The sequence below is a fragment of the Mesoplodon densirostris genome, chromosome 10 (assembly GCF_025265405.1).
Source record: "Mesoplodon densirostris isolate mMesDen1 chromosome 10, mMesDen1 primary haplotype, whole genome shotgun sequence".
NCBI classification, from domain to species: Eukaryota; Metazoa; Chordata; class Mammalia; order Artiodactyla; family Ziphiidae; genus Mesoplodon; species Mesoplodon densirostris.
This window is the reverse complement of record NC_082670.1, coordinates 82,482,866-82,506,623: the sequence shown is the minus strand read 5'-3', so window position 1 is coordinate 82,506,623 and position 23,758 is coordinate 82,482,866. Positions and strand designations below refer to the sequence as shown.

The 23,758-nt window shown below is 41.7% G+C and overlaps 1 protein-coding gene across 3 annotated transcripts in view; it reads right to left on the bottom strand.

Annotated features, from left to right (window-relative positions):
- PTPRG (protein tyrosine phosphatase receptor type G) overlaps window positions 1-23,758 on the bottom strand; it is a 744,445-nt gene that overhangs the window by 133,695 nt on the left and 586,992 nt on the right. For all 3 annotated transcript variants that reach the window (XM_060111286.1, XM_060111288.1, XM_060111287.1), the window contains exons 7-8: window positions 20,106-20,263; window positions 7,951-8,143 (exon numbers count right to left, since the gene is read on the bottom strand). In XM_060111286.1, the coding sequence (XP_059967269.1) occupies window positions 7,951-8,143; window positions 20,106-20,263 (351 nt within the window). The remainder of the gene's footprint in view (window positions 1-7,950; window positions 8,144-20,105; window positions 20,264-23,758) is intronic.

Sequence of the window (23,758 nt, the reverse complement as noted above, 5' to 3'; positions counted from 1 at the left end):
ATCCATCCAACCATCCATCAAACCATCCATCCATCATCATTCCCTCCAGTCCAATATTTACTAAGGCGCCAACAGTGAGCATTGTACCCTCTCTCCAACAAAAAAAAAAACAAAAAAAAAACAGTTTTACCCTTTATGAGCTTACAAGGTAGTGGGAGAGTTAGGTATTAGGAAAAGAAATACATAAATGAATGTAAAATTCCAATGCTGAGAATGCTACAAAAGAAAGGTACTGGTGCCCCGACAATGTCTGGGCCAAGGCAGCCAGGAAACTTCACGGGGAAGGACCACTGAGTTGAGCCTTGAAGGCTGACAAGGGATGGATGATGCACAGAGGTGAGGCCGGGGCCTTCCAGGGAAGAGACTGCTGGAACTGCAGTGCGGCTGGTGGACTGAGGTGTAGGATGTGAAGAAAAGTGAAGTGCAAGGCGGGGTTGGGGAGGGGGCAGGACGTGTGGACCACGCTATGGGCCATGGGATTCACTGGAAGAGAATGTGGTCCCCTTGTTTTGAAATGTGTTCTCCAGTGATCACGTCACATGTAATAGGCTGTCCTGAAAGCCAATGCTGACCTACAGACAAGGAAGTACAATTATTTGCAGAGTACTTTCCATGTCCCAGGCTCTGCACTATTTGTTCTCTATACTGTCTCACTTAAAAGGCCACAAGCCAAGGAAGGGGATGTGATTATTAGCTCCATCTTACAGAAAGGAAACTGAGGCTTAGATATTAACTAGAGCACAGATGTGCAGAAGTAAATGATTGGCATGGAATTTGAGTCCAGGTTTGCTTGACTCCAAAGTCTAGATTCTTACCCATTGCCCTTATATTGTCTCCCCATTCATTCATTTAATGAACAATGACCGTATACCTACTATATTTTAGGTACTGTGTTAGGTCCTGTTGATTCAAGGATGCACAATATCCTTAGCCTAGGAGGCCCCAACATCCACATCAAGTGGGTGCACTGACCCTCCCAGGGACTAACCCTGTGATCAAGACCTCAGTAACCTCTGCCCCGCGGACCCAAGATAACCTGCCAAAAGCAAGCCAAGCAGATAAAGACAGAGAAAAGTGATTCCCTTCAGGAAGATAAACTTGATCTTTAGGAAGAGCACCCAATTGCCTCAAGGACTTATAAAGTGCCTTCATTCACAGAAAGATAATAATAAAACTGTGTTGCTCAAGCCACCTGATGCCATTTAAAACAGAGACCACCTCTTGTGGATTCATATGGAAGCTGGCAGTCCCTTGGAAAATAGAAAGAATGCTGTGTTTGGACAGAAGAGGATCTCAGTCTCAGCTCTACCATTTCCTGGCTGAGAGGCTCTGGATGACCGACCACCTGTTCTCTCTGAATCTCAGACCCCTCATCCGTTAAGGAGAAACAGTAACACTGCATTTCTCTCTTTGCTCACCCCCACCCATCCTCCATCCAAACTGTTAGTAAATCTCAGAAGCTCTGTTACAAAGTCCATCCCCAGCGATCACTTCTAGATCCACCAGTATCACCCTCATCCGACCACTGCTGTCCTGCCAGGAATATCTCCATCAGCCTCCTGCGGGTCTTACAGATTCCACCCCAGGTCCTCTGCAAACATTCTTTACATAACAGTCAGAGTGATGGGTCTAAAAACCTGTTCAGATGGTTCCATAGCCTTGCTTAGACTCCTCCAAAGGCCACTGTCATAAGAACACAGTCTTAACGCCTTACCAAGAAAAGTCTTCTGAGACTTCAATCTTGCGGGTTCCCATGCCTCAGAGCCTTTGCAAAAGGACCTTTCCCTCTCAGAAGTTGGCAGGGCTGGCTCCTTATCCAGACCAACCCATCCTCTCCAGGGAAGCTCTCTTCCCCTTGGCCTCACCATGTCTGCCACTCTTAGCAAACCACCTGATTTGATCTGCAGAACACCACTGAAGAGCTTTATCACTGACCTCTTTATTTCTTTCTTCCCCCTAAAACTTAAGCTCCATAAGAGACTCTTCTCCCTTGTTCAGCTGTATTTCTAGTGCCTAAAACTTGTTCATAGTAGATGCTCAACAAATATTTGACAAATGGAAAGTGCATCCTGGCACAGGTTGTTCTGAGGATTAAATAAACCATATATGAACGGAAAAGGCTAGCATAGCACCTGGCCCATGAAAACCCCTATGTAGCCTTTTTAAGCATAGGTGTACCAGGCACAGCCCTAGAGAAAGCTCTTCAATGTAGATGAAGATGCCTGACACGGGAAAAGAAACTCACTGGCTAGAAAACATGAGCCCAAAGTAGTTAATGCTATGTTAAATGTCTATGAAATATCAACTTTATGTCAACCAATCAAAGGCAAGTTACACCAACTCTCTATCTATTTACATAAAATTAGTCATCCTGGGATATCTGAGCCTGTAAAAATGTTTGATAGAACATGGCATGACCTTTAAAAGCATGAGCACCCAGGATGTTGGAGAGTCTTACAAAAAAACAGCCCTACTTTTTGCTTGCTTTCTTAATCACTCCCCAGGTTAAAAATTAATAGCTAGTAATAGTTATTTTTAAAAGAAGGGGGTCAAAAAGACTCCATGGCGGCTGCATTAAACATGTGCTTTCCTTAGCACTTTTCTGTGTTGAAAGTTACTAAAAGTACCAAGCTAACTTTCTGGAAGTTTCTGGGAGGGCAGCTGCCTATAAAGGAATTAAATGTTCCATATCAGAGCTTCTTTTATTAAGATAAAGTAATTCAAGCTCATTAATGTGGTGAGTGAAAATGATTAAACTGAAAATAGAACAACATTAATATTTTCTCCCAAAATAGCAGAAAACCATGATTTCAATGTCAAACTCCTTTTAAAAGCAATCATGGATTTCCTTCTTTGTTTGCTAATTTGGGTGGAAAATGTGATGCTCTTTCTCGATGTGTTCTGATTTAAAACAGGCTAGTTACTTAGGCATTCTCACACACTGGTACATGCCCTTAAAAACTGCTTTTAACCAAGACAGGAAGCAATCTTTAGCACTGAAAATGCAGCTGACAAAGAGATCCCTCCATCAGCAAAAACAAAAACCATTCTCAAAAACCACGGCGTTGGCTTAGGGGACTGGAGGGGACAAAGGCCATCCACTGTCCTCTTCATTTCCTTTGCTTTTATTACATTATACAGTGTCACTTTAATTAAGCCATCAAATAAAATTATCAGATCAAATGGTTTTGATTCCACTGTGGTTTGAACAGGTTTTGTTAAATTAATAAACCATATGTTTCATGTTGTTGGAAGGGAAGTTATTTTTCTCTGTTCACTGTTCCAAAAGTCTTCACAATAGACAGTATTCAGCACTTAATCACCGAAATGCTCTTCCATGTGCCCGGGATGTGTTGCAGAATAACTAAAATGACAGCGCATTAAATCCAAAAGTCTGTCTAAGTTATTTACCGACAAAGGGCAGAGTGGTGAATTGGATGTCCCTCGAACAATCCACCAAGCCTAAATATTGTTTCCATTTACTGGAAACTAAAGCTTTATATTTTTTACAGATGACATCCATTATAACTCTTTCTTCGGCAACAATACAATATTAAGATGACTTTTCCCCCCTTTCTTTTGGTGTCGTATGTGGCGATGCATCTCGTGCTTGTAACTGAATGGCTTGATTCTGTTTCCTCTATTCTAGTATGTCTGATCATCCTGACAGAAGGGCAGGGTGGGGGCACATCAACTCAAGCATCCCCTGCAGTGCTGCTCAGTGAACACTAGTCAGTGATCACAGCCAGGGAACAACGGAAGTGGGGCTCAGTCTACAGAGGCTCCACTTATACTTCTGGAGTGGAAGATGAAGAGGTCTTAAGGTGGATTGGTCAGTGAATGGTTACCAAGTTAATAAACGTCTAATTGTTCCTAGGATCTTGTAGTGTCATGGAAAAGCAGAACCAACCAACGGACACTTTCACAGTCACGGCCGCTGTGAAAATACCTTCAAACAAGCCTAAGATGGGGTTCCACCATCTTAGTTTGAGCCATTCCCTAGAGCAGGGATCAGTACACTATGGTCCCCAGGCTAAATCTGGACTGCCACCTATTTTTACAAATAAAGTTTTATTAGAAGACATTTTCTATACCTACTTATTTTTATATTGTCTACGGCTGCCTTCATGCTACAGTGGCAGAGCTGAGTAGTTGCAACAAGAGATCACATGACCCAATACCTGGTCCTTAACCAAAAAAGCTTACTGATGCCTGCCCTATGTAATTAATTAATTTTTCTTTCTTCTGTGACAATAGCCCAATAAATGCACAGCTCTATGCTCAACATCATAGCTCTCTTAGGCACCAAAAGCTTCCAATAATGATCAGATAGAGAATGCCAATCAGACAGGGTTTGTTCTTTTTGAATCACCTGAAGATTACAGAATACCACCCTTCCTTTTCTAATATCTTTTTTGCATAAGCCTGGAGAAGAGAAAGGGACTCCTCTTTTATACTGGCTCTTTTCTACTCAGATTTCGAAGGTCAATAATCTAAGCACACCAGGCTGCCTGATGACTGCCAGCATCTGTGGCTGGCTTTCAGCCTTTGGTGCCATGCAATTACCTGAATTTTCTTGGGGAATACAAGGAGGAGCATTTGGTCATATGGACCATGGTTTTATGAAATTTAAAACAAATAGGAACATCATTTAAAAACAAATAGGGACATCATTAGTCATTAGGGAAGTGCAAATCAAAACTACAAAGAGATACTATTTCATACCTAGTAGGATGGCTAAAATAAAAAAGACGTGTAACAAGTGCTGGTGAGGATGTGGAGAAATCAGAACCCTCTGAAAATGCCGATGGGAATGTACACTGGTACAGCTGCTTTGGGAAAAGTCTGGCAGTTCTTAAAAAATGTAAACAAAGAGTTGCCCTATGACTCAGCAATTCTACTCCTAGGTTTATATCCACGAGAAATGAAAACACATGTCCACACAAAAATGTGAACACGAACATTCATAGCAGCGATATTCATAAGAGCCAGAAACTGGAATCTATCAATTGATAAATGGATATGCAAAATGCGGTCTATCCATACAATGATATCTTATTTGGCCATAAAATGGAATGAAATTCAATACATGCTTAAATATGGATGAACTTTCAAAATATGATGCTAAATAAAAGAAGCCAGAGACAAAAAGCCATATATTGTACAATTCCATTTATATGAAATCTCCAGAATAGGCAAATCCGTAGAGACAGAAAGTACGTTCATGGTTGCCTAGAGCTGGGAAAGAAGGAGCGACAGGAGAAAAAGGAGTGACTGCTAGTGAGTATGGAATTTCTTTTGGAGGGTGACAAAGATGTTCTGAAGTAGGTAGTAGTGATGAGTACACACTTTTGTGAACATATAAAACCACTGAGGGGCTTCCCTGGTGGCGCAGTGGTTGAGAGTCCGCCTGCCGATGCAGGGGACACGGGTTTGTGCCCCGGTCCGGGAAGATCCCACATGCCGCAGAGCGGCTGGGCCTGCGCGTCCGGAGCCTGTGCTCTGCAACGGGAGAGGCCACAAGAGTGAGAGGCCCGCGTACCACAAAAAAAAAAAAAAACCATTGAGGTATACACTCTAAAAGAATGGACTTTATGGTATGTGAATTAAATCTCAATAAAGTTGTTATTGAAAAAAAACAAACAGGGATACTATTTATCAATAAAAAGAAATGAGCTACTGATACATGCTACAACATGTATAAATCTTAAAATCCTATGTCAAGTGGAAGATAAAAGCAAATCAGAGGTGGCCTGGAATTGAGGTTAGGAGAAAGAATTGATTGCAGATGGGCATGAAGGAACTTACTGGGATGATGAAAGTGTTCTAAAAGTGGATGTGGTGATGGCTGCACAACTATAAGTTTACTGAAAATTATTAAATTGTACATTCACAACAGCTGAACTTTATGGTATGTAAATTAGGCCTTTAAAAATGTTTAAAAAATAGAAAACTATCTTACACTGCTGGCAGAAGTGTAAAGCGGTACATATAGTCATGTTGGGAAACTGTTCGGCAGTGTCTAACCAGATCTGAAAATATGTGTGTCCTCTAGGCTGCAGTCATTTTACTGCTGGGTGCACACCCAACGGAGATATGTCCACATGCTCATTAAAAGCCATGTTCAAGAACTTTCATAATTACCAAAACATGGAAATAATCCATATATTCATGTATATTGAAATGGATAAATAAATTCAGGTGCAGTCATACAATGAAATTCAACCATGAGAAAGAACAAACTACAACTGAGTGTAATAGCATAGATAACTCTCCAAACCAGTGTAAAGCAAAAGAAGCAAGACACAAAAGAGGACTTACCAACTGATTCCATTTATACGAAATTGACCAGGAGGCAAGGCTAAGTCATGGCCACAGTTACCCCTGGGAAAGGATAGTGTCTAAGAGTGAAGAAAAGAAAGTGCTTCTGGGAAGCAAATGATATCAGTTTCTTGATCTGGGTGTTTGTTACTCAAGTATATTCAGTTGGTGAAAATTAATCAAGTTGTGTGCATATTATGTGTGTACTTTTCTGTATGTGACACTCCAAGAGTAGGTTTAAAAAAGAAAGAGGAGGGCTTCCCTGGTGGCGCAGTGATTGAGAGTCCGCCTGCTGATGCAGGGGACACGGGTTCGTGCCCCGGTCCAGGAGGATCCCACATGCCGCGGAGCGGCTGGGCCCGTGAGCCATGGCCGCTGAGCCTGCGCGTCCGGAGCCTGTGCTCCGCAGCAGGAGAGGCCACAACAGTGAGAGGGCTGCGTACAGCAAAAAAAAAAAAAAGAAAGAGGAGTGCATCTACATCTCTCTCTGTGTCTAGAAAGATCACAAAACATTTTAGTAGTCACTCATCTTAAGAGTCAGCAATGGACACACCATGATCATTGTAACCTTGTAAAATGAAGAACCAATTCTCTCTATCTAAGGATGGGTCCATGGCTCTGCTCAAATTCGGAGAAAGCCCATTCAGTGGAAGATCGTGGCCACTCTGACAACTTAATGCAATGGAAACCAGTATCCTCTCCAACTTCCTTAGGTAAGAAGGGCTATGCCTCCTCTCTGCACAACTGATATATCATATGTTCAGTCCATTTATTAGGAAAGAACTTTGTAATTGTCGTAACGTCAGCAATTCTGAGGTACCGGATATTATACTCACTCGTGATATAAATCCCTCATCCGGGACTTCCCTGGTGGCGCAGTGGTTAAGAATCCGCCTGCCACTGCAGGGGACACGGATTCGATCCCTGGTCTGGGAAGGTCCCACATGCCGCGGAGCAACTAAGCCCGTGCGCCACAACTACTGAAGCCCGCGCACCTAGAGCCTGTGAGCCACAACTACTGAGCCCACGTGCCACAACTACCGAAGCCTGTGAGCTGCAACAAGAGAAGCCACCGCAATGAGAAGCCCGCGCGCTGCAACGAAGAGTAGCCCCCGCTCGCCACAGCAACGAAGACCCAATGCAGCCAAAAATAAATTAAAAAAAAAAAAGAGGCCATGTGATGTCTGGTGGGGGTGGAGAGCTGGAGGGAGACTTCTTGGCTGGTATGGAAGTTAGTAAGAAAGCTGCAGATTGGGGTGTTGGGAGCAAGTCTGAAGTCCTGATGTTTGAGCTCAGAGACAAACACCTGATCACGGCAGGGAAACAGTTAAAAAGTAAGACACCAAAAAGCTTTAAGACATCAACTAGTTAGGGTTGATGCTACAAGGTTAAATTACAGAGAGAAGGACTAACTAATATGTTACTAGTCAAAAGGGCGATTCTGAAAGTATCTAACTGAAGTTATTCCCACAAATGCTTCTATTTATCATCCAGACAAGTCACTTTTAGCGCAGAAACATGCTTTTAGCAGCATGTTCCAATTCTTGGCTGGTTCTGAACACCTTTTCATTTAAAGTAATTTATGATAAGGAATCTTCCTCTGTGCAAGGGCACTTAATCCAAATGTACCTTTAGAGGCTTCTGTCCCCAGTGGGTTTTCTAAGAAGTCTGTCATGTCGTGGTTCCAGGCATCACGGACGGCAGACTTGGACACCACCCTGTCGTTCAGGCCCTGCTGTGGCCGAAAGTTATTTCTCAGATACTCCACTGACTTGACGTGGTCTTGCTGCTCCGTGGTGAAGATGGAATAAAAAGCCTCGAGCTGAACAGAGAACCAGAGAGAAGGAGAAAAAAGAACATCGGTTAGAAAGCTATGGGGTCCAAAGCCAATAGGGGCGACAAGAACACAAGATGGCAGGAAGTGCCCGACAAAGCCGTGTGGGACAAACCCAGCAGGACACAGGCTTCCTGCTGGAATCACTGCCAATGGGCCTTTCTGGCTGCAGTTTCTGTCCTGCCAACCAACCAGGAAAACACTTCATTTGCAGGTATATAGAACTTTCGCAGTTTGTGTCTCAGACGAGAGGCCCAGTCTTTCTGCAGCAGCCTCACCGCCCCTCCGGCCCCCAGCAAGATCTTCAGTATTACAGGAAGCAGCACAGAGTTATAGTGAAACTGGCAGGTGCTAGAGCCAGACTTCTTGGGTGGGAATTCTGACTCCATGGCTCAAGTGCTCTGTGACGCTGAGAAAGTTGCTTAACTTCTCTGAGCCTCAATTCTTCCTCAATAAAATGGTGAGAATTACAGCAGCATCGACCCGATAGGGTTTGGGTCAGCATTAAATGAGATCATCCATGTACAGTGTTTAAAACAGTTCGTAAAGCATAAGAGCTCAGTAAATATTTGCAATTCAATTCTTACTAAGCATCTTCCTGCACACTAGGGATCCAGTTCAGCAGCTGCTGTCACAAAGTTGCCAGACCCATGGCGTGCAGGTTAAACTGCCCAAGTTCAACATTTACCAGATGGGTAATCAGAGCCAAAGTATTCAAGCTTTCGGTGACTCAAGTTTCCTCATCTGTGAAACAGATACAATACTAGTACTGCCTATCTTAGGTTGTTGAAAAGATTAAAATCTATGTGGCAGCCAGTAGTAAGCCCTTAGTAAAGATTAGCTGCTATCATCATTATTATAATAATATTATTATATATATAATTATTATATATTATATAATATATATAATTATTATATATATAATTATTATATATAATATATAATTATATATATAATATTATATATAATATTATTAGGAAACATTTCCCATAAGACTACTGTCCAAACTTTTATGGAAAAGCAAAGAAAAAAAAATCAGCACTCCAAGATCATATTTTTATTATCAAAAAGGAGTCTTTGCAGCCTTCAACATTCTGCTTACTGGGGAAAAAAAAAAGGGGTCATTCTATTATATAAGAGGAATGGAGCAGGGACCGAGTGACGGCAATTTGTTCTCAATGGACCACAAAGTTATTCTTGTCACCAAAGAAATGGAGGGTAACGTAAAATGCCCAGCCACCAAAAATACCAACTCCTTGGGCTGGGGGAAGAAAATGAAATAAAGAAGAGAGAAATGGAACTTTTTCTGGCCCATCTGGTTCCTTGAATGCCAAATCAGAAGGCTTTCTGCAGGAGAGAATTACAAGGTGGGATGGTGTTAGAAAAACACTTCCCAAGCAGGCGTGGAGTGGCTGCCCTAAACTTCTGGGATCAGGAGGTGGCTAACGCCAACGGATAAGATAACAAGAGAATTAAGACCTGGATTTCTGGATGGGGGTCTTGAAGCCTGGAACTAACCCCAGTGTTTCTCGAACAGCCTCAGAGAATGACACAGAGAATGACCTGCTTCCAGTCTGACACGCCCTCTCTTTGCATGAGAAGGCAATGAATTTACATAGCCAAGAAAAATCACTTAAGTATATGAATTCACTTATCATTCCACCTCCCCTCCAATTCTCCTGCACATGGAAAGTGATAATAAGCCATGAAGCCTTTTCTGCTTTTTCATCAAGGTAATAGAAGCAGGGTGGTCTCTCAACCAGCCTGAAAGCAAAGGTAGCCCGTTATTCCCCTATTATTCTACTTTTCTACAATTCATGTAACTTCTAACAACTCACATTGTTGCTATTTAGAATTTGCCTTTCTTCCCATTCTTCCTTCTGATGTTCCCTGTTTATTTATAATGAAGGGAGAAAGGCAATAAAAGCAGAAAAACTAAGAAAACTGGGCTGTTTACTCTGTGCAAAGGTGACCCACTCAGATGAAAATAATTGGAGGTGCTGACAGGAAAAATCAACTCAACCTAGCAAGGTGTACTCACTGGATAGGACTACCAAAATCAGAACTGAATGCCTCCAAAAATGAGAGAACATTTCAAGACTTCCTCAGAGAAAAGAACTTCTTAAAACTACATGAAAGGGATTAACAAAGACCCTCTGGAGACAGTCTAGGGAAAGACCAACCAAAATGATTAAAGGGATGGAGGGTAAATCCTGTGTGGAAAGGTTAAAGGAAGTGGAATTGTTTATTAGTGTGAAGAAAAGGCAAGTAAGGAGTAATTTGATTAAAGGCCCTTGTATGTGAAAGATGCTGACCAGCTCTTCTCCATGTCCAAAGAAGGCCAAATAAGAGGAAACTGGTTAAAATTAAAGCCTTAGAGACGTGAGTTGAATAGAGGGAGGAATTCCTTAACTTTCAGGGTGATTTTTTTAGAAAAATGGACTGGGCTGCCACACATAGCAAGTAAGACCAGAAATTTTCTGGAAGAGACTAGCCATCTGTCCTGAAATACTTTCATCTCTGAGATGCCAGGAAAGGATGGCCTGGGAGACCCTCAGCAATGTGACTGGAAGGTTTGTTTATTCTCTCAAATACTTGCTTCCTTCACAGCTAGCATTTAGTTCTCCTACAAAGTTTATTTCTGATCCTCAGGAAAGAATTAGTCATATAAATGTAAAAAGAGGTAGGTTCTGAATTTAACACAAAAATGCTTTCGCTGAAATTACTCCTACAGCTTAATGACACGCTATGGCTGAAAAGCTCATTCACATCCTTGTCATTAACTCAACTTGCCCGAAGATTTCAAAGGAAGTATGTGATGGTTCTGACAGTGAACTGATGACCTGGGCTATATTGTACTGTCCCCTGGATCACAGCTTCCGTTGACAGTCTCATAAAAGAGGAAAAAGGAGGACAAGCTTAGTAGCCTCATCCAACGTCCTTTGGTAGGTTGGCAGCATTTACTAAAACTCTGTCATTCCTCTGAATTGAATGCAAATTGCCAGTGGCCTCTCCTATTGGTAACTGGCATGCTTGGCCATTGAGTGGCAACTTCCATGATCCCCGGATTGGCAAGGGGAGCCTATATACTTTTCACTTTGGCAGGTGATCAGCAATCATCTGGGCCAGAGGTTGTCCCTTGGTCCTTACCCTTGCCTCGAGGCCCCAACTCGCCAAAGGTGAATCTGGCCACCACCCGGACGTCCACTTTGCTGGATTCCGTGGGATGCCATTTACAGAGCAGATGACAATAGGAAGGTGCCTCTGAAAGCGGTGCCACATGGCAGCCCCGTGTAACGCTGGAGTCATAGACCAAACTTCAAAGCTGTGTCTCTCTGGCCTCTGACGGGGCCACACTTGTGGTGTGTAATCTCTTTGACTCTTCTAGATCTAGTTAATAGCCACACAGTGAACCTTCAAAACTGTACATGAGATCACAGCACGCACCTCTGTTTAATACCTTTCAACAGCCTCCCATTCTTACCGTGGAGTCCTAATGTTTTGGCCTGTGCCTTATTCTCCAAATGCAAAACGCTTCCACTCACTACCTGGGTTACAAACTCTGTTTTTTAAACTCTACGTGCTAAATGTGTGACATCAGTCAAAGTATTTACTGTTTCTGTGCTTTGGTTTTCTTACATGTATAATGGAGCTAACATCATTACCCACTTCACATGGTTTTGGTCACTACTGTTGACTGAGCTACTACAGATGAAGTGTTTGGAATAATTCCTGATGCACCAAAGGTGCATAAGTATACCAATAAGTATTACTGTCATTACTGTTGTTATTGTTATTATTTTATGAGGAATGTGGTAACTATGATTGCGTGCTAAGCTTACAACCACAAGAAGCTCTGTGGCTTCGCCTTCCTTTTCTTCTTTATAATATATATGCATATTTACAATGTACAGTATACATATATATAATGTGTCTATATATCTGTATAAGGCATATTGCACCTTACAGTGTCTATTTATCAAACCCATTATGGGCCAGGTACAAGCACTTCATAAACATTGTTTTGGTTTCTAACTTGTTCTCAGCTCAAAATAATAACATTAGAGTAACATTGTTAATAATAATATTATTATAGCACTAACACTACCAACTAATATTTACTGAGCATTGATTATGCACAAGGCAAGGTGCCAAGAACGTTATAGGCTTTCTCTTACTTAATCCTCATAGAAATCCGGTAACGCTGGTGGTATTATTCTTATTCTTATTGACTGACAAGGAACTTGGGCTGAGGGACATTAAGTCACTTGCCCAAGATCACACAGGAACTGAGAGGTAAAGTGAGGATTAGAAGCCTGGGTCTGTGTGACTCTGTTTTGCATGCTTTCAGTCACTTCACACCACATGCGTAACAGGCCCTCAGCATTATTCACTGAAAGAGCAACATTGTAGCAGAAAAACTGAATCTGATGATAGTAGAAGTCCCAAAACAATTCCTTTTAGCTGACCTCCAAAGTCCCTAGCATGCAGGACACCCATTACTGCCATTTCACTACTGGTGATATAAACTTGCTTGCATTTTTCCGCACTCTGGAAAGAAACAGCCTATGGCCCAACACAGGAAGAACTGGGAACCATGAACAAGATTGCAGGTGCGAGGAGAAAATGGAATCTACCTCCCCAAACCAGCACTTTTCTTCATCTTATTCTTTTCCAGGGGCAGGTAATAAACACACTTGGATTTATCTTTACTTTAATATAACTAATGAAGTCTTTATCATTTAGTGAAAATTAATGAAAGTTTTTATTTCTATAATATTTAATTGGCTTTTTAACTTTTGAAGTGAACATGTAAAATGTTTCTTTCTTTTATCCCTGCTTGGGGAGCTGTAATTGCATTTTAACTGGTGCTGTTTCAAGAACAGTTTTAACCTTGAATTGCAAATGTGTTGGCTGGAAGTGTATATAAATCATTTCAACTTAGTTTTTATTGTAAAAATATTACAGAGAATAATTAGTTTTTAATCTGTCAGTGTGAATCAAAGGAAAGTTGAAATCTACTCATGCCGTTTGTGTGTAGCAAGAGCTCTGGTCCATAAGATGTGGGAAGGAGACCATCATGGCTGAAGGGGGCAATGAGAGAATATCAAAAGTAATATAATTATGAACCCTTAAAAGGCTGATGTGCACAATATTTGATAGGATGGATATAGAATGGCAATTAAACAAAACCAGAGTCCATTATATGAATAATAATAAACTCCAGGGTAAACATTAAGGACTGTAAAGTCACACCTAAGGTCATGGACATGAATTTCGTCATACATTTGAGACATGACAGGTCAGGCCTTGTTTGGTTGCCTCATTAGTAAACAAGCTAATAATGAGGGAATATTAAATTCCCAATAGCCTGGAGCATCCAAAGTTTTACTTATTGAACCATGGCTGCAAAAATAAAATCTGAGACTAGCTAGCTAACTACAGGCTGTGCCCTCCCCGTGCAGCTACAGACAGATTTGCATGAAGGCAATTAAAGAAAGGCCTTCTACAGAAAGAAGAGGATTTAAACATAATTAACAATGAAAGCTACCTGTTATGGATTAAAAATGGCATCTTCACCCACCATTTAAAAAAACTGCCTTTATTCAAATCACTGCTCGTTATGTAGTGTTGCAATAGAAACTTTCTCAATTAAGTGATTCATTAATTGTTAAGGCCTTGAGATAAATGTGAGAAATGTGGCCAGCCCTACATGGTGAAATGATAATATTTTGGATACATGAGGTTAAATAAAACATATTATTAAAATTAATTTCACCTGTTTCTCTTTACATGCTTTAATGTGGCTACCAGAAAATTTAAAACGATGGATGTGGCTTGCTTAGTTGCTACTAGACAGTGCTGCCCTAGTGGCTTTGGCAACAACAACAAAAAGCAACAACAAAGAAACCCACCTGGTATCTCCTGAACACTTCCTATGGTGCCAGGCACTAGTCTAAGCATTCTACACACATTCCATCATTTAATCTCTATGAAAACTACATAAAGTAGGTATTGTTATCATTGCCATTTTACAGATGAAAGCTGAGACATAGAGTAGCAGAGTAGTTGAGTAATCTGGATGAAGAAGGTAGCCAAGAATGGAACATTTTGGCTCCATATGGAACATAGTCTTAATTCAAAAGAGTTGCTCTACTCTTTATGAAAGAGACAACAATGGTTAAAAAAAAGGCATGCACCTTAAAGATCCCACACAAAATCTATTAGAACTAATACATGAATTCAGAAAAGTACTAGGATACAAGATTAATATACAGAAATATGTGGCATTTCTTTACACTAACAATGAAATACCAGAAAGAAAAAAGAATCTCTTTCAAAACAGCCTCAAAATAACATAAAATACCTAGGAATAAACCTAACCAAGAAGGTGAAAGACCTATATGCTGAGAACTATAAGACACTGAGAAAGAAAAGTGAAGATGATCCAAAGAAATGAAAAGATATCCCATGCTCTTCGATTGGAAGAAGTAATGTTGTTAAAATGGCCATATTACCCAAAGCAATCTACAGATTTAATGTGATCCGTATCAAATTATCCATGACATTTTTCATAGAACTAGAACAAATAATCCTAAAATTTACATGGAACTACACATGAACATGAATTGCCAAAGCAAACCCGAGGAAAAAGAGCAAAACTGGAGGCATAACCCTCCCAGACCTCAGACAATATTACAAAGCTACAGTAATCAAAACAGTGTGGTACTGGCACAAAAACAGATGTATGGATCAATGGAACAGAATAGAGAGCCCAGAAATAAACCCACACACCTATGGTCAATTAATCTACAACCAAGGCAGCAAAAATATACAATGGGGAAAAGACAGTCTCTTTTGCAAGTGGTGTTGGGAAAGCTGGTCAGCTGCATGTAAATCAATGAAGTTAAAACACACCCTCACACCATACACAAAAATAAACTCAAAATGGTTTAAAGACCTAAATATAAGACATGACACCATAAAACTCCTGGAAGGGAAAACAGGTAAAGCATTTTCAGACATAAATTGTAGCAATGTTTTCTTAGATCAGTTTCCCAAGGCAAAAACAATAAAAGCAAAAATAAACAAATGGAACCAAATCAAACCAAAAAGTTTTTGCTCAGCAAAGGAAACCATCAACAAAACAAAAAGACAACCTACGGAATGGTAGAAAATATTTGCAATTGATGCACCTGACAACGGGTTAATTTCCAAAATATACAAACAGCTCATACAACTCAATATCAAAAAAACAAACAACCCAATCAAAAAATGGGCAGAAGACCCAAATATACATTTCTCCAATGAAGACATACAGATAGCCAACAGGCACATGAAAAGATGCTCAAAATCGCTAATTATTAGAGAAATGCAAATTAAAACCACAATGAGGTATCACCTCACACTGGTCAGAATGGCTATCATCAAAAAGTCTACAAATAACAAATGCTGGAGAGGGTGTGGAGAAAAGGGAACCCTTCTACACTGTTGGTGGGAATGTAAATCGGTGCAGCCGCTATGAAAAAGAGTATGGAGGTTCCTTAAAAAACTAAAAATAGAGCTACTATATGATCCAGCAATCCCAGTCCTGGGCATATATCTAGAAAAGACAAAAACTGTAATTTGAAAAGATACATGCACCCCAATGTTCAAAGTAGCACTATTTACAATAGCCAAGACTTGGAAGCAAACCAAATGCCCATCAATAGAAGACTGGTTTAAGAAGATGTGCCCCCCCCCCACACATATACACGATGAAATATTACTCAGCCATGCAACAACATGGAGGGACCTAGAGATTATCATACTAAATGAAGTAAGTCAGATAGAAAAAGACAATTATTATATGATGTGACTTATATGTGGAATCTAAAAAATAATACAGATGAGTATATATACAAAGCAGAAACAGACTCACAGATGTAGAAAACAAACTTATGGTTGCCAAAGAGGAAAGAGACATGGGGGAAGGATAAATTAGGAGCATGGGATTAACATATACAAACTACTATACATAAAATAGATAAGCAATAAGGATTTACTGTATAACACAGAGAATAATATTCAGTATCTTATAATAACCTACAGTGGAAAATAATCTGAAAAAATATATAACTGAATCACTTTGCTGTACACCAGAAACTAACACAATGTTGTAAATCAACTATAAACTTCAATAAAAAGTCATGCAAATAAAGCAAGTAAACTAGCCTTTTTGATATTTATTTCCTTTTTGATAGCACCTCCAAGAGGCACTTAAATAAAACTCATGCTAGGGAAAATTATAGGCAGTGTCATATTTAAAACTACAGAAGCCAACAGTCCTGGAAAGGGAAGGCTGGGATAGTGCCCAATGGCCAAAGCGCTACCATCTGAGAGCCACTGTTCTAGAATAAAACACATCCAAGTACACCAGACTAAAAACCATCATGTTCCCTGACTGATCATGAATGCAAGACAGGCAACCGTCTCAGTGTGCTAGTCCTGCTCCTTTGACCTCCTACAGCAGGACTGGGGGTGCCGCCATTTTGTTTGGGTGACAAAATCATGGCATGATTCTTGCCTGATATTTATGGTCAATGTTTTATTGGAGCCACACAGCCATGCTGTCTGCTGACCAACCAAGCCAATGGAATGGTGTGATTCTATTAGCAACACCGTATTCAGATCTAGATCATCACAGAAGCCGGAGTCAGCGCTCACTAGCCGCGGGGCTGGTTTGAATGCCCAAGGAGGCCCACAAAAGAGGGAAAATACGGAGTTGCTCATATTTACTCAAGAAGACTTGAAAGAAATCCACATCATACTGGTCAACAGTCTGTGCTCAGCACTGCATTTTAGGGTGAACCTGCCCTCCTTCTCACTGCTGACAGGTACCCACACGGTGTAAGGGAAGAGAAGAACCTTTGGAGAAAAAGAAGGATGAAGGACTAGGAATGTTTTCTTTCTCACAGAAGCAGACGTGGAATTGTGTCTTCTTGGCTTCTCTGAATTGGCCGTTTGCCCTTCTGAAATGAACATTCTGTGCTAACTTCAGAAAGCATGTTGGCAGGGTCAGGGTGGGAGGTCTGAACCGATAATACTTGGGTGGTTGATGCTTTCCTGTCTGAGGGCTGACACAGCTGTGACCTCCACTCAGCTCACCAGCAAGGAACCGGTTTGGCCACATGAAAATGAGCTGTTTCGTCCCTTTGGGAGACAGAAAAGGATACATGAAGCTGTGCCTGATACAAGTGAAGTATTATCTAAGATGGTTTAGAGTAAAGAAACTGGGGAGCCACTATGATTAATTTATTTCTTCACTCTTTTCTTGAAACAATAGTACCTACAGAGAGGTCATACGTTGGAAGTCGTGGAGAAAAACTCTTCCATTATTTCTCTCTGAGTGTATGGGTGGCAGAGTAGAAGCATAAAAAAATGTTAACAAAGCACTTTCGAATATATCCAGTTCCCAAATGTCAAAACGCCTCTAACTGACAAATACTTGACAAGACATCCAAGCCTAAAAATCTGCCTTTTGTTTAGGCCCACTAAACTGCCTTAAAACCCAGTATGTGTTAATGCTTCTCTTCCCTCCCCCAGCCCCAACTAAACAATTACCCCTCTATGTCTCCCCTTCACAGGGCCTCCTAAAAAAAAAAAAAGCCAAACTTGAATTTTTTAACCTCATTATCTCAAGCTTTTATATCTTTGAGGACAAAAGCATTCATCTTCATCGACAAAAAGGATCCCTTTTCAAAGTCCTGCCCCCGCCCCCCTCCCCGAACCTTGAGGATATAAATATTTGGGCTGCAATTTTCTTTTATTTTAATGAAACAAGGCTGGCTTCACCATTAGGAAGCAAACTTGTTTCATATTTCTTTATCTCCTTAAGGCCAGCAGATCCTGTTCCGCAGCCATAATGCTAGTCCTTCTTTTTTCATCACGATGGAATCAAAAGGAAAAAAAGCTCAAGGTAAAATGTCTGCCAGCTGCAGGGAGGCCAAATGAATCTATTTCCCCTGGTCCCACACTACCTACACCTTTGTTGGTGGGCTCTCTCTCCTGCACAGAGCTCCTTCTAGATAACCTGCTCCACTTACCGCCCCCAGAGTGGCAACACCAATGTGTCAGGACATGGCCAGCACCTCTGCTGATTTATTAAAAAATGGACAACTGACCCAAGGCCAGCCAGTGTGCTGTTGGCTAATGTCTATTCGGATCTATCTTCCTGAACAGTTGACTCCAGACCCAGACCACTGTCAGTTGGTAGCTGGCCCTTGAGTTGAAAGGTTAACTGGTACTAGAGTAACCATATTGGGCTCCAATCCCCTCCAAAGAAAACCACACTCAAACTGGGAGAGAAAAGGAACCAGAAGTTTGCAAAAGTACAGATTCACAAAGCCGTGGTAGAAGCTCCAAGATGTGAGAGAGGCCCCTAAGAGGCAGAAAGTAAAGTTTGTGCCTCACTTACTAGTTACAGTCCTGGTCATGATGACTTCAGCTCAGGATGACCCTACTATGGTTTCTTTCAAATATTTCCCCTACTGAAGCTACTTTAAGTGGGTTTCTGTTTCTGACACCCCAAACAGCCCTGGCCAGGACATCATCCAATCCTATTTCCCCCACTCCCTTTTCTATATTCTCTGCCCTTGTTAGGAAAATCTTTGGACTATTCCCCAAGCCAGCCAGGTTCATAATCTTGTTGCCTGTGTCCTCTTCAGTTATATTACTGACATTTTTCACATAATTTCAAAATGTCCACTTTCCCTCTACATCAGCCTTACCCCTAGCTGTCCAATGCTGGGGAGGCATTTCCATGGATGGCTCTGATAGGAATGTTCCATTTTTTAGACAGTCCCGGTCAATGGCTCAAATCCACTTCCTTAGAAATCCTACCCGTTGTTCTTGGCTCTGTTTTCTGAAATTATGGAGGAGAAATCTACTCTCCTTCTACCTCCGTGTAGGCTGCATTTTTGATGACTGACATATCCTCTCTATTTCCCCTTCCATCTATGATTCCTCATGAGGTGATGTCAAAGCCCTTCATCCCCTGGTGGATCCTCTTCCGCTGACATTGCCCCCAACCTCATCCCCATTTCACCAAATTCTTACCCACAGTTACGTGCTCAGCCTAAACCCACCTCCCTATGACATCTGCCAGGCCACACTCAGAGAGAAGCAGCTCCATGTAGGGGTCGGCAGCATGGGTTTGGAATCAGACAAACCCGGGCTTGGTTTCTGGCTTCAACCTTCATTGACCATGAATCTTTGGGCACGTTATGCAATCTGTCCCTGCCACGATGTTCTTATGTGTTCCGTCTTTGTGCAACATACCCAATTCTCAATGTTGTTTTGTAACTAAGTCGATGAGATGTAAGATGCTTATTACACAAAAAGAGCTCAATCAATGGTATTTTTTCTTTCATTTCTTCAGGTATACAAATTTCTCTTTTCTGAATTTAGGGGAGGTTTAGCAGCTCCAAGCGTGATCTTTGGGATCAGACACCATGGCTGGGTAATGGTTGTGTGACCTTGGGCAAGTCACTACACTTCTGCTGTCTCTCCTCTATAACACGGGGGTACAAATAGCACCTACCTCATAGGACTGTTGTTCATGAAGATTAAGTGAGTTAACACATATAAAGAGCTGAAAAGAGTTCCTGGCACAGAGTCATCACAGAGGGTAGCTACTATCTCCTCAAGATTGAATACTTACAAGATATCTGATTTCATGCCTGCAGTTCTCCTCAGCTAGTTAATTTGTGGCTCAGCAACCATGTTTTATATTTTACAATTCTTGGGTGCAAAAACATGTTTCTTGGAAAAAACGAAAAGAATCAATGAGAAGCAAAGGATGCCAAAAAAAAAAATCCTTATATAATCCTGATATAGTCTAGCAATGTTAGATAGTTAAGTCAACTCAAAACAAGTAAAAACAGAGGCCCTTTGGGGGCCAAATAGCTACCTGATGATAAGAGATGGGGACAGGCGTCCGGAAGACTATCCACTCCACAATTTCGCTACACGGTGGGGTAGTCAAAGAACCTGTGTACCGGTAATAGCTGCCCAGGGATGCAGGCAGGAGGTCCCGGAGGACGAAAGGATCCAGAAAGGTCTCCTTCTCTGTTTGGGGGAAGAGGGAAAAGAAAAGCACAGTGGTAAGTCGTTCTATGCTGCAGACACACAGTCAAAACCCTCGGCATGCGGGTGCCACATCACAAGTCTTGTGTTTATTTACATCCCGAGAAGCACTAGCATTTGGTGGTGGGAGAGCCATGGAAAACAAAGCAGCATTTCCCAGGGTGTGTGTGCTCTGAGACATCGTACTGCACTGCATTTCATGAAAAATGGGTTCCATGGTAAACAGCACTGGGCAACACTTCAGGCCCTCCCTCTTCCCCCAGGAAATAGACAAAACACTAGCAGAGTCAAGTCACTAAATCCTGCAGAAAAGAAAGAGACTTGGTTTTGTTTAACTTGCCCCTTTCCAATATATATATTTTTTAGTTTCCATAATACGTTTTATTTAATCCTTCTTTTTTTTTTTTTTGGCCGTGCCACATGGCATGTGGGATCTTAGTTCCCCCACCAGGGATCGAACCCACGTCCCCTGCATTGGAAGCATGGAGTCTTAACCACTGGACCACCAGAGAAGTCCCCATTATATTTTAAATATTATTTCAACATGTAATCAAAATTAAAATCATTAATGAGATATTTTATATATTAATATATATTCTGTACTAAGTCTTTTTAATGTTGATTTTAATTAAAAAATTTTTTTTATTGAAATATAGTTGATTTACAATGTTCTGTTAGTTTTAGGTATACAGCAAAGTGATTCAGTTATACCCCATCTTGTTTCATCACAGACCCCTTCTCCGTCTAATCCTTATGAACTAATAATCAGGCGAACAAACTTTGGGACTCCCATGAGAGATTAATTAGGAAAAGAAAACTGTAAGCCAATGGTAAAGTACAATTCCAAAGCTGGTTACGTTTCATTATGGTTTCACCCAAGGCTTATTCAGATCAAGGCACGACCCTGAACTTGTAAACTGATGGCCCTGAAAATAAGCTTTTTTTTTTTACAAAAGTGGAGTGGTCTTCCCTTAAGTAGAAGAAACGACATTTAAGCTGGGACCCAACAATGATATCTCACAATAACTCTACGAGGAAAACAAGTTAGAGAAGAGGTTAGCTCTTACATAGCAAAGCTGGGATATGAACCCATGCACCTTGACACCAGAACTTGCACAATTCTGACTCAGGCTGAAGAAGCTAAAGTAAACTAGGTGAATATTTAACTGTGGGGGCAAAAGAGGAAAAGAAGAGCATTTCAAGCTGTGAGAACAGTATGTGCAAAGGTCCTGAGGCAGGAATCAGCAGTGCAACAGAGTTTAGGCACTATACTATAACACTTTCAGTCAGACCCAGTAGATCATCCAGCTTCTTTCACAAATCAGAGAGTTTTAGTCTCTACCTGGGTCTTCAAACGTCTAGCCCTGTATTTAAGTCTGGAATGCCCACCTCATTCCTGTTGGGGATGTAATAAGGCTATTACAGTCCTGCTAATGGCTTGCCTTAGCTCCCCTATGGCCTCCTCCATGCGCCCCTGGACATTTCTCGGGGACCTCAAGGCTCCAGGTTACTTCATGGACACTCCTGTGACTTCCAGGAATATTATTCCCAGCCTCACGCCTCCTCCCTCCTTTTCCTTCATACAGAACAAGCAGTGTACGTATTTGGGCAAATGTGTATCCTTAGACGCAAAAGGTCTATGTAACTGGGGGTTAAGGCAAAAACCCAGCAGAAATCAACTATATTAGAATAATGGGGCTTCCCTGGTGGTGCAGTGGTTGAGAGTCCGCCTGCTAACGCAGGGGACGTGGGTTCGTGCCCCGGTCCAGGAGGATCCCACATGCCGCGGAGCGGCTAGGCCTGTGAGCCATGGCCGCTGACCCTGCATGTCCGGAGCCTGTGCTCCGCAACGGGAGAGGCCACAACAGTGAGAGGCCCGCGTACCGGAAAAAAAAAAAAAAGAATAATGAAAATGGTAATTTCCTTTTGGTAGAGATTTGTTGAATAAATCTTAATATTTATTTAGCTTTTATTATATGTCAGGCACTCTTCTGAGTACTCATCTGTTGCAAACATTTAAACAGCACTTACTGTATGTGCCAGGTACTGTTCTAAGAGCTTTACAAAGATTGATTTATTTAATGCTTAAAATAGTCCCATGAAGTATTACCATCCCCAATTTACAGAGCTGGAACATACAACCATGTAGTTGAGTTTGGAATCCAGGCTTTCATTATTCTTAAGCCATCACCACACCCTTTCACTTTACAACCCTATGGAGTATCTACTTTTAATGCTCCAATTTTCCAGATGTGGAACTTAAGGCACAGAGAGGTGAAATCACTAAGCCCAAGGTCACTAGTGAACAGTAAAGTGGCAGCAGTTATTCACGAGGCTCAGAAACCTTGGCTGATTCTCACAAAGGTTTTCAGTTCATTTTTTAAAGGGAAAGATTAAGTATTAATTAATACATGCATCATAGGGGTCTATAATCAAAATGACAAAAGCAGTTTCCACGGGACAAAAGGCTGGAAATAAAAGAATCACCCCTCCGCCCGCTGGCAGATCTGGGCTTTAATTTAACCCGGTTACCAGCAGCCTAATGATGGTGGAAATCTCTGTAAGCATGCCTGGCTGAGAGGAGGAACCGTTTTGGCCTTTGCTTGCTGCACTTCCTCGGCCCTGCAAATAGTCAACAAGAGGCCCCAGGCAATAGAAGGTGCACAGGCCCTGGCATCATGAACCACAAAATCACCACCTTCATTTCCCCATCATGCTGCAGGTGAACCCCGCAGCACACTAACCTGCTTTAGGATCAAGGGCTCCAGACTGAAGGACCGGAAAACCTTTAGAGTCTTCCCCTAGGGGCCTGACCCAATATTAGGGTTGCAGCTAAGCACGCTGTATGCAGACAGGTAGTGACGAGACAATCCCTGTAAGCCCGAGGCAGCAAAGCCCCCATCTAAAGCACCCACTCGAGGAAGAGGCTGTGGCTTTATAGAAAAAGATAAATGAGAAACACCTGCCCCACCAATCTGAAGTGGGTGGATTTCAAAAAGGAACATGGTTTCAGCCGGAACAGGACTCACGTAAGTTCTTGTATGGGCTCTTGCATTCAGCAAGGACGGATGGAAACTGCAGGTGTGACCATTCTACAAATGCAGAAGGGTTTCTCTGTCCTGGATCAACCCAAGGGCTTCAGAGGCAGGTTCTGATTTAATTGCTTAGAAGGTGTAATCAGATCAGTGGCGGGGTGGGTAGAGTCGGTGAGGGGGACAAAAAAGGGAGGGGCTTCACTACCTGCTGATTCCACCACCATCACCGCCACTGGATCTCAGGATTCTGAGACCTGAAAGGGGCTTAGACCACCCTAGGTCAGTGGCTTCGGGAACCAAAGAACCCTTTCTTCAAACCAAATCTTACATAGGAGCCAGGCAACTCAAACAGCCAAAGTGCAGCCACCGGGGCTGAAGCTGAGCTGGGAACCCAGGGACACTTTGAAAACCACCAATTCAGTCCAATTCTTTAATTTTACAG